The 12,480-nt window shown below is 34.9% G+C and overlaps 1 protein-coding gene across 1 annotated transcript in view; it reads right to left on the bottom strand.

The window, feature by feature from the left end:
- Positions 1-12,480, bottom strand: part of CFAP44 (cilia and flagella associated protein 44) — a 134,092-nt gene that overhangs the window by 37,984 nt on the left and 83,628 nt on the right. The window contains exons 21-24 of the mRNA XM_079922398.1: positions 12,253-12,415; positions 10,627-10,757; positions 7,320-7,516; positions 4,582-4,756 (exon numbers count right to left, since the gene is read on the bottom strand). Coding sequence (XP_079778524.1) covers positions 4,582-4,756; positions 7,320-7,516; positions 10,627-10,757; positions 12,253-12,415 — 666 coding nt within the window. The remainder of the gene's footprint in view (positions 1-4,581; positions 4,757-7,319; positions 7,517-10,626; positions 10,758-12,252; positions 12,416-12,480) is intronic.

Here is a 12,480-nt window from a genome sequence, read left to right as displayed (position 1 = left end):
ACATATATTTGGACAAAATATAATTCAAAAAGGTACATGCACCTCTCTGTTCATAGCAGCACTATTCACAATAGCCAAGACATGGAAACAACCTAAATGTCCATTGACAGATTAATAGATAAAAGACGATGTGGTACACATACGCAATGGAATACTACTCAGCCATAAAAAGAATGAAATAATGCCACTTGCAGCAACATGGGTGGACTTAGAGATTATCATACTAAGTGAAGTTAAGTCAGAAAGAGAAAGACAAATACCATAAGGTATCCCTTAGAAGTGGAATCTAGAATATGACACAAATGAATCTATCTATGAAACAGAAACATACTCACAGACAAAGAGAACAGACTTGTGGTTGTCAAAAGGGAGGGGGCATTGGGGAGGGATGAATAGGGAGTTTGGGGTTAGCAGATGCAAACTATTATATATAGAATGGATAAACGACAAGGTCCTACTTGATAGCACAGGGAACTATATTCAATATCTGATGGTGATAAACCATAATGTCTCACAATATAAAAAAGAATGTATATATATGTATAACTGAATCACTTGGCTATACAGCAGAAATCAACACAACATTGTAAGTCAACTATGCTTCAATTAAAAAAAGAAAAAAAACAGTAACTCAGAAACACCAGTGTGTTTAGACAACAAAAGCCCAACAAAATCCTGCTCTCTCTAGCTAAAGCATCAAGAAAAGAACAGAATGGCGAGAGAAAAAACTTGTAAACACTAAACTCTCTACTCCAGCCAATACCACAGAAAAAAAAAATGTGGTGCTACTTCCACCCATGCCAGCAAAGGCCAAGTGGGGAGTCTAAACGTCCTCCATCACCAGGCTTTAACAAGGCAACACAACCCCAACAGAGTGGTGTTAGAGAAAGTGAGTCCTGGGAACCGGGACTTTCATCACCAGTGTGTGGAACAAACCTCCCTACCACAGTGTCAGTGGAGACCCCAAAGAGAATCTGGACTTCCACTCCTGCCTAGCAGTAACAAGGTGATCTTTCCCTCCCCCTCCCTGCTGCAGTTGTGTGTGAGGAGCCCTAGTGGAGAGTAATGATTTTCACCATGCTCCACAGTAACAGTGGAAGTCAACTGGAGAGCAAAGTGGTATTAGTGGGAGCCTAGTGGAATCTGGAGCACCAACTTTTGACCAGCGAGTAGCCTCTTCCTTCCTAAGGTGTCAACTGGAGAAGAATGGGTAACCTGGACTTCTATACTCATAATAAGATGGCACTCCTTATCCTGCTGAAATCAGAGAAAGCCAGCTAAAACAGAATGTATAAATAACATCCAGAGTCTCATAATACCCCAAATGTCCAGATTTCAATAAAAAATAATCTGACATACCAAGAATCAGGATGACCTCAACTTGAATGAGAAAAGACAACTACCAGATACCAAACCCAAGATGACAGAGATGTTAGAATAATCTGACAAGTTTTCAAAGCAGCCATCATAAAGTTCTTCAAAAAATCATTAGGAATATGCTTGAAACAAGTGAAAAAATAGAAAGTCTCATAAATAAATGTAGGATAACAAAGAACCAAACAGAATCTTTAAAAGAACTGAAAAACATAATAACCAAAAAAAACCCAAAAACTTAATAGATGGGCTCAAAATCAAAATGGAGGAGACAGAGGAAAGAATCAATTAACTTGAAGATACAATAGAAATTACCCAATCTGAATAGCAGAAAGAAAAGATACTAGAAACAAACAAACAACAACAGAAAGCAGAGTCTCAGGTATCTAATATTGGTCTCATTGGAGTCCCAGAAGGAAAGGAAAAAAAAGGACAGGTCTTCAAAATAACTATAAGAAATAATGGCTGAAAACCTCCCAAATTTGGCGAGAGACACAGTATACAGATTCAAGAAGTTTAATAAATACCAAAAAAAAAAAAATTCAAAGACATACCAAGATACATCAAACTTCTGAAAACTAAAAGAAAATATATTGAGAGCAGCAAGAGAAAAGTAACACCTTATATTTATGGGGAAAACAATTTGAATGTCAGCAGATTGATCATAAGAAACCATGGAGGCCAGCAGGAATTTTTCATGTTCTGAAAAAAAGAATGATAAACACAGAATTCTATGTACAGTAAGAATATCTTTCAGAAATAAAGGGGAAATCAATCCATTCTTAGATCAAATAAAACTAAGAGAATTTGTTACCAGCATACCTACTCTAAAAGAATGGCTAGAGGAAGCTCTCTGAACAGAAGTAAAATGATAGAAGGAATCTTGGAACCTCAAGAAGGAAGAAATTATGATGTTAATAGTAAAAATATGGGCAAATACACTTTTCTTCTACTATTGTCTAATTTATGTTTGATGACTGAAGAAAAAACTGTAACTGTCTGATATGGTTCTAAAATGTACATAGAAGAAATATTTATACAATTATATTACGAACAAGGGAAATGAGGAAGGGTGGGTAAAGGGACATAAAGGCAGGTAAGGTTTCTATACTTCAGTCAAGCTGATAAAATGTCAACACTAGGAGACTGTGATTAGTCATGTATTCATAATGTAATACCTAGAGCAAACACTAAAAAGCTACACAAAATGATGCACTCAAAAACATTACAGATTAATCGTATTGGAACCCTAAAATATTCAAGTAACCACAGGAAAGCAAGAAAAAGAAGAAAAATGAAAAATAGAGAATAGAAAGCAAAATATAAAATAGCAGATATAAGCCCTAAACGTCGATAATTACATTTAGTGTAAATGGTCTAAATACACCCAGTGAAGAACTGAGATTGACAGAGTGGATTTAAAAACATAAGCCAACTATATGCTGTCAAAAACACACTAAAGTCAAATGTAGCTATATAAGAAGATTGAAATAAAAGAATGAAAAGTTACACCATCAGTACTGAATGCTTCTCCCCTAAGATCAGGAACAAGTTGTGGACACCAGCTCTCCTTATGCTATTTTGACATGTTACTGGCAGTCTTAGCCAGTGCAGTAGGAAAGGAAAAGAAAAGAAGAGGCAAACAGATTGGATAAGAAGAAATAAAACTGTCTCTACTCACAGATTACATGATTGTCTACACAGAAAATCCCAAGGAACCTACAAAAATATTCTCAAAACTAATATGACAGTTCAGCAAGGTTACAGAATACCAGATAAACCTACAAAATACAATTTTATTTCTATACCATGAACACATAGGTATCAAAATTAAAAACAATACCATTTACAATTGACCCCAAAAGTGAAATATCTGTGTGTAAATCTGACAAGATATATATAGGACTTTTATATTAAAAACAACAAAACACTGACAAAATCAAAGTAGATCTAAGTAAATGTAGAGTCATACCGTGTCCACGGATTAGAAGACAACATAATAAATACATCAATTCTCCCCAAACTGATATACAGGATTAAAATAATTCCTAAAGAATTTCAGCAAGATTTTTTTGGGGTAAATATATGATTTATATGGAAAGGCAAAATAACTAAAATGGCTAAAATAATTTTGAAAAAGAAGAATAAGATGAAAGGAATCAGTTTACCCAATTTCAAGACTTATTACATAGCTACAGTAATCTACAGACACTATGGTATTGGCAAAGACATGGGATAGACATATAGATTAATGGAACAGAAAGCAAACCCAGAAATAGACCCACACAAATATGCCTAAATAATTTTTGACAAAGGTGCAAAAGCAATTCAATGGAGGAAAAAGAGCCTTTTCAACAAGTGGTGTTAGAGCAATTAGTCATCCACAGGCAAAAAAAAAAGATGAAATTACATCTAAATCCCACATTTTATACATCTTACACAAAAATGAACACCAAAATGGATCATAGACTTAAATGTAAAATGTAAAACTATAAAACCTTTAGAAGAAAAATAGGAGAAAATCTTTGGGACCTATGGCTAGGCAGAGTTCTTAGACCTGATACCAGAAACAGGATTCATAGGAAAAAAAATTAATAAATTATCTTCAACCTAATTAAAAACTTTTGCTCTGAAAAAGATCCTGTTAAGGGAATAAAAAGACAAGCCACAGACTAGGAGAAAATATTTGCAAATAAAATATCCAACACAGTACTCATGTCTAGAATATACAAAGAACTCTCAAAAGTTAACAGTACAAGATAAACACTGTTATCTGAACATGAGCAAAAGACATGAAGAAATATTTAACCAAAGATATAAAGGTGGAAAACAAATAAATGAAAAGATGTGCTTGTTAAATAAAAGTACCTTTAGAAACATATAGATGAAGACCCAAACTATAGGATGTTAGAAGAACGTACAGGAGTAATATCTTCTTAATGTTGGGATAGAAAAGAATTTCTTAATTCTTAAAAATCACTGAATATATTAGCAAAATGAAATTCGTAGACCTGAAACTCAAGGGGTCACTGAAGGTCCACCACACTATCACCACCCTGAAAGATCCACCTAACCTGACTTTAATATCTCTATCGGTTTCTACTTATTTTAGTTCTTTATTTAAATACCAACTTCAATAAATGTAAAGATTTTAAAAGATATTTTGAGACTCATTAAAACAAAAGATTTCAGGTAAAAAAAACTTACATTTCCTCCCATTCTTTTTTTCGCTGCTGAATTTTCATTTGGGCCCTTTCAGCCTTTAATATAAGTTTCCTTGTTTTCTCAATTTGACTTTCCACCATAATTTCACTTAGGGTTTTAGGCCGAAATTTCTTCCCTTTTTCTATGATTGATTCTTCTGGCACACTAATACTCCCACCTGTAAAGAGAGTCAACATTTTTTTTCAATCTTTTTGAAATATCAAAATAAAACTTTCAAATATTGTTTTTAATCTGCCACATTTTAAAAATCCAAGAATATAATGAATCTGTAGTATATATTATAATCTGCAGTATATATTAAGCAACTACCATGATTTAAATCCCATAAGTTATTTTAGAATACCAAAATGAAGAGATCTAAATCACAATTTTTGCTCCTCCGAACCTTATTAAAAAGTTGGTGAGATAACAATTAGAGAACAAGATAATGAATAACAGACCACTGACAGATATTGAGAAGCAGGGAAAGAGTGTCTGTAACATGATGATGGGGAAAGGGAAAAGCAAGTGAGTCCTATTTGACATGTATAATTTGAGGTGACATATACCAACTGCAGTGGTCTGTAACCAATCAAAAAACTGGTCAGAAACACACAAATCTAGAATTTAAAAATTATGGGCTTTATCACAGACACATGAAAAAATGCTCAACATCACTAGTCATCAGGGAAATGCAAATCAAAACCACAATGAGATATCACCTCACACCTGTCAGAATTGCTGTTATCAAAAAGATGACAAATAACAAGTGTTGGTGAGGAAATAGAGAAAAGGAAACCTTTGTGCACTGCTGGTAGGAATGTAAATTAGTGCAGCCACTATAGAAAACAGTATGGGGGTTCCTCAAAAATTAAAAATAGAACTACCATATGACCCAGGAATTCCACTTCCGGATATTTTTCCAAAGGGAAAAAACCCCACTACTTCAAAAAATGTATGTGCCCCTATGTTCACTGCAGCATTATTTACAATAGCCAAGATACGGAAGCAACCTAAGTGTCCATCGATAGCTGAACAGATAAAGAAGATGTGGTATACATATATATATATATTATACACACACACAATGGAATATTACTCAGCCATAAAAAAAATAAAATCTTGCCATTTGTGACAACATGGATGACCTAGAGGGTATTAGACTGCAATAAGTCAGACAAAGAAAAATACTGCATGATTTCTCTTATATGTGGAATCTAAAAAAACAAAACAAATGAACAAACATAATAAAACAGAAACAGACTCATAGATACAGAAAACTAACAGCTGGTTGCCAGAGGGGAGGGGGTGGGGGGATGAAATAGGTGAGGGAGATTAAGAGGTACAAACTTCCAGTTACAAAATAAATGAGTCGGGGGATGAAATGTACAGCATAGGAAACACAGTCAATAACGTAGTAATAATTTTGTATGGTAACAGATGATAACTAGACTTATCATGGTGATCATTCTGTAATGTATAGAAATATGGAATCACTATGTTGCATACCTAGAACTAACAGTTTTGTAGGTCAATTAAACTTCTATAACAATTAATTAATTAAAATAATTGATTTTATCAGTTATAAGTATCTACTGGGGAATTACTCTATGTTCAAGTTGCATAGAGATATACTTTGGATATACACAAAAAAAGTTAAATAATATGGATGGTCATATAGTTATAAGCTACCACTTCATTTCATATTTCAAATATATGGCACCATGGTAAAATAATAGTTTAATGTGGCCTGAGTGGCCACAGAAAGGCTTTATAGTAAAAGTGTAATTTGTATATATAAAATAGATAACCAACAAGGTCCTACTGTAGAGCACAGGGAACTATACTCAATATTTTGTAATAACCAATAAGGGAAAAGAATCTGATAAAGAATATATCACTGTGCTGTACACCTGAAACTAACACAACATTGTAAATCAACTATACTTCAATTAAAAAATTAAAAGTATAATTTGATCTGGATCCCCAAGGACTGGGGAGAATTCAGAGAGGAGAGGAGTGAATTGGTCACTCCATCAGGAACCTGGATGTGGAAGTTTCAGACATAATTAGGAAGCAACAAGCAGGACAATAAGCTAAACATGCCAATCACGCAGTATGAGAATGCGCTATTGGAAATAAATTAGGGATATTGTGGAAGGATTAAATATGGGGATAATGGTTTCAGATTTTATCCTAGAGGCAGAAAGAAGCCATTAAAGGTTTCTCAGTGAAGAGAGTGAACCAGTATTAAGGTCAGTACTGTATCCTGGGCACTAGTCTAGATCTGGCCAGGCTACAGTGACCTTTATCCTTGACTGGGCTCTGCAAGCCATTCCCAGAATTCCTGTCTTCCTCCTACTCATCTGCAGTCATCCTGCAGGCAGTCACAAGAGGCAGGGCGCAGGGATTAGAGGCACTATTTTCACATCTGTATTCTCAGCTCATCACTGTTTAAAGCATATGCTCTTGGAAAAGTGTGAAATGCTGTGTTCTAGCCCTACCCTCTGGGATGGGGCCCAGGAATCTGGGAACAAACACTGCCTAGGAAAACTAGCATCTGGGGAAATCCTAGATTTAAGAACAGCTGGACATGGGAAGTAAGAAATCCGCAGCACCAGGTGCTCTCATCCACTCTCAGTCCCATGACTGGGAGTCAAATGTTCTGCTCACAAAAAGATAATTCAACTTTGAAGTTTTAATAAATAGGGACTTAAGAGCCTTCTTGTCATTTAGGTTACCTGTATCTCTCTGACTGTCCTTTCTTCCAGTTCCTTCTTTTTCAAACCTCTCAAATTTGCTCGCTCTTCTCTCTGATTGACTTGGCCGTTTGGATTTGGAGTATTTAGAGGACTTCACAAGCCTATAGGAGGATATCTTGTGTTCACTTTGTATGGCATGAACCACAATAGTATCGCTTTCCAACGAATCACGAAATCTGAAGGGAAAAAAATTATTTGCAATCATCACCAGTTTAATCATGCTGCATGATTATTACATAATAAAATAAGATCACAATGTACTATGCTGATAAATGATACCACTATATCACACTGGATCCAAAATTCAACCATGCTTATACCAACCCAACAAGGATGTAGTGGAATTTGAATAGGACTTGATTAAAGAGCAAATCGAATTTTCTTCTTAATGAAAATACTAAACATCTCATTATAAACAGTATAATACCATTGTTTTGATAGTATGAAGAGTCAAAAATTTTCAGACAGACTACAGTTTAAAGGTAAATGGATTATATCAAACTCTGAGGAAATGTAATTCATCTTCCTATCTATTATCTCATTTATTATATATAATATTTCATATATTACATACATGATAGATAACAGGTGGTGATACATGTATGTACATATTACCCTATTTGTCTCTATAAAAAACATTAAGCTCAGGAGTCTGTACTACTCTCCAGTTCAGCTTTCTCTTATAGCTTACAGACATCTATCTTTTAAAAGTTCTTCATCAATTTAATTGTTGTTATTTTTGGCTGGTTCACAATTATTTCCTCATCTTTTTATGTCTAAGTTGATTTATAGATTCAATGTAATTCCAATCAAAATCCTAGGTTTTGTCATGAAAGTTGACAAACTTATTCTGTGCAAAGGACCTAAGCAATATTGAAGGTGAAGAACAATCCAGACGGTTCATAATATCAGATGTCAAGAATAATTAAGGTCTTGTGACACTAGCGCAAAAACAGACAGGCCAATGGAATAAAATGAAGAGTTTAGAAACAGACCCATATATATGTGGTTACCGGATTTTTGACAAAACCATCACTACAATCTAGTAAGGAAAGGATGGTCTTTTCAGCGAATGACAGTGGGACAATTGGATATCCATATAGAAACAAAAGACACTTGATCGCTATCTTACACCACCCACAAAAATTACCCAAGATAGATAATGGCAAAACAGTAGAGCTTCTAGAAGAAAACGGAGAATTATTCATGAATTGGGAATAGGCAAAGATTCCTTAACTACAACATAAAAGCACTAACCATAAAAAGTTAGTGAAAATATTGATAAATTGCAAAGGAAAACACTGATAAACTAAACTTTATTAAAATGAAAAATTTCTGTTCAAAAAGACACTATAATGAGGATGAAAAGACAAGCCTCAGAGTAGGGCAAGATATTTTACATGCATGCATACACACACATAGATATGTCATATATACATGTGTCATGTGTATGACGAGACTCATCCAGAATATATAACTCCCACAACCCAATTTTTAAATGAACAAAAGACTTGAGCAAACTCCTAACAAAAGAGAATATAAAAATAACCAGTAAGTATAGGAAAAGTGACTGAAAATCGTCACTCATCTGGAAAATGCCAATTTAAGTCACACTGAGACACTACTACAGAATAGCTGAAATTTAAAGAGCTGACAATGCCCAGTGATGGCAAGCATGAGTGTTATGGGTTGAATTGTGTCTCCCCAAAAGAATATGAAGTCCTAACCCCCCAGGTAACTCAAAATATGACCTTATCTGGAAATAAGGTCTTAACAGAGGTAATCAAGTTAAAATGAGATCATTAGGGTGGATCCTAATCCAACATGACTGATGTCCTCATAAAAGGAGAAAAGTTGGACAAGCACAGAGGCAATATTATACGAAGAAACACAGAGAGAACACCATGTGAAGACAGAAAATTTAGAGTGATGCATCTACAAGCTAAGAAACACCAAAGATTGCTGGCCAAGCCACCAGAAGCTCAGAAAAAGGCATGGAACAGATTCTCCCTCCCAGCTCTCAAAAGAAACCAATTTAGTCAACACTTCGATTTTGGACTTCCGGTCTCCAGAATTATCAGATAATAAATGTCTGTTATTGTAAGCCAGCCTGTCTGTGGTACTTTGTTATGGAAGCCCTAGAAAATGAATACAATGGGAATCAATTGGAATTCTCATACATTGATGATCAGAGCATAAATAAATTGAGCCATTTTGGAGAACTGTTTGTCAGTGTCTAATAAAGCTAAACATGCCTAGAACCTATGGTCTAGCAGTTCCACTCCTGATTATATAGAAAACAGAAATAAGTGCTTATGTCCACCAAAAGACATGCACAAGAATGTCAGCATTATTCATCGAAGCCAAAAAATAGGAACAACTCAAATATCAGCAGTTAAATGGATTAATAAATTGTGGTATAACCATTTAATAGAATATTACAAAGCAATGAAAATGAATGAAGTACTGCTACCTGCATCAACATGGGTAATCTTAGGCATGATACTGAATAAAGAAGCCAGATACAAAAGCGTTCATACTGCAGCTTTCCATGTATATGAAGTTCACAGACACAACTAATCTATGGTGATAAACATTCATCTTTGGAGAGTAAATATTTATCAGGAGGAGGCCACGAGGGAAATTTCTGGAGTGTTATAAAAGTTCTTTTTTAATTTTTTTGAATTTTATTTCTTTTTTTGGCTGTGTTGGGTCTTCCTTGCTGTGCTTGGGCTTTCTCTAGTTGTGGCGAGCGGGGGCTACTCTTCATTGCCGTGCACAGTCTTCTCATTGTGGGCTGCAGCTCGTGAGCTCTAGAGTGTAGGCTCAGTAGTTGTGGCATGCAGGCTCAGTAGTTGTGGCGCACAGGCTTAGTTGCTCCGTGGCATGTGTGATTTTCCTGGACCAGGGCTTGAACCCGTGTCCCCTGCATTGGCAGGTGGATTCTTAACCACTGTGCCACCAGGGAAGCCCCCTTGGCTCTATTTTAATTTTCTAATATATACATGCTCACATGTTAATTAGTTATAAAATAAATAGTTTGTTAAAAACCGAAAGTAAATATGTATGACATAATTTGGTTTGCAAAAAATTTTGCAGACTTAAACTAGGAAGGAGTGAGCTCAGGAAGTCAGTAGCACTGACAAGAGGATTCCTTGAGATTTTAGGAGTTAGTAGGTACTTCAGGAGACCTCTTAATCTGACCACTTCAATAAAGCCACTGGAAACTACTTTCTTCAAATATATGCTCTCAAACATCTTAACTTGCAAGAAATATGCATCCTACCTATTCTGTAGCTTCCTTAGGCCAAGTTGGTGTTTCTCTTTTTCCCAAGCTAATTCCTTTTCCACTCGTTGAATTTTATTAGCTGTTTTCCTGTCAATCTCAGCACGAATTTTGGAATCTAGATCAAAATCCTGCAGATAAGTAGATTTGTTCATCAAAATGAGTACCTTTATCGATAGACTTTATCAATCCTATTTCATACATAAGTACAGATTTTTAAGGTTTGTCCTCAATTTTATGCTACATCATAACTGTCTCCTAAGTATCATAAACTCTCTCATTCTAGAAAAAAACAACATACTTTTGATTTTACTGTCACAAAATATGGAGAAAAGTTCCCAGAAATAATTAACAATGATGAAAATACAGTTACATATTAAAAGATTTTTCCCACAATATAAACAATGAATGCTAACAGAATATTTGGAGAGTTTAAACAGTTTTTTTAAAAAAAAAAAGAGGAACTCTCTCCACACCAGAATAACTACTATTACATAACCAGCTGGGCATGGGGTAGAAGTTCATGGCACTTGATCATTAGCTGATCCTTCCTTCCCATGTGACTCCCCACCTAGGAAAGACAGTAATGTCTTTGGTGTCTTCTGGATATAACCAAGTTCTGGTTGAATATCCCTCACCAAAGGGGCCATTTTCCCCATAAGGATACTTAGGGGCCTCGTGTTTCTTTCCTTCACTCCTGGAAAAATATCAGGGCCTTCATTCACACTGAATTGAAAGTAATTATTCTTTCCAGGTGTGTTGGTGCTTTAACTAATGGTGTATGTAAAATGCTTAGCCACAGAACATACCTCAGTTGTTCTTTATTTTGAATTATGTAACCATATTCTGCAAGTATCAACACTTTTCTTAGTAAAATAACAAACATCTTTTAACCATTATAAGTTGGTCTTTTAACCAATATAATGAATTAATCATTATGATTTCACCACAGTTTTTTTTTTTAATACGAAATTGGCTAAGTGCTTCTGGAATTATAGGACTGGGTAACCCATGGGTATAGTCAGGATAATAAATTCTGAGTTTTTATTTGATTAGGCTCTTGACAGTAATTCCATTTAAGATAATGTAAAAAAAATTAGGAAAAAAAGTTATCACTAGGAGGTAAATGGGGCTTTGCAACAAGTCACAGAAGAAAAAAATTTAATACAATATTGGCTTAAACAATTTGGTGATTGTCCCCATAGCTACAACTATACTAAGTCATCTTTTAGAAACTTTGTGGATGAACCAGGTACTATCTTCTCAATAGAGTTGATGAATTATGGAAAAGGAACCACAGAGAATCAAATTATATAGTATGTACCTATCCAACGGTTAAATATCTTGGCTAGGTATGGTGATAACCAGATTCAAACTTATATCTTATTACCAAAAAAATGTGAAGTAGCTAAATCCAGAAATAAACTTTGTGTAAAGAGGCTCATCTACATCCACACCAAGTTGCATGACAAGTTCCACAGTAGTTTAGTTGCTGCCAACACACTGACAAACCAGACAAGGGAAATTTAAAGATGGTTTTAAGTGTTCCTACTTGTTGGCAAAATAGCAGCCTCAATTCAGAAATAGCATATGTTAAAATTAAAATCAAATTTATTTTAGGCTTACTGTCCGTTTAAACTGCATATGTTTTGGTAATTCTTCATTCATCTGTAGTAGTTTCTGTAATTGATTCCTTAAAGCTTTGATTCGTTCTCTCTTCTCAGCCTTGACTTCTTCCCCTTCTTTCATTAACTTGTCATGTTCTCTTTTTCTTCTGGCATTCTCAATACTGAAAACAGAAATTTTAAAAGGTAACAGGTTAAAGATAGAGAAACAGCAGAGAAAATTTGTATT

This window comes from Stenella coeruleoalba (genome assembly GCF_951394435.1).
Source record: "Stenella coeruleoalba genome assembly, chromosome: 5".
In the NCBI taxonomy this organism is placed as follows: domain Eukaryota; kingdom Metazoa; phylum Chordata; class Mammalia; order Artiodactyla; family Delphinidae; genus Stenella; species Stenella coeruleoalba.
The sequence above is the reverse complement of the archived record's forward strand: the minus strand, read 5'-3'. Positions and strand labels throughout refer to the sequence as shown.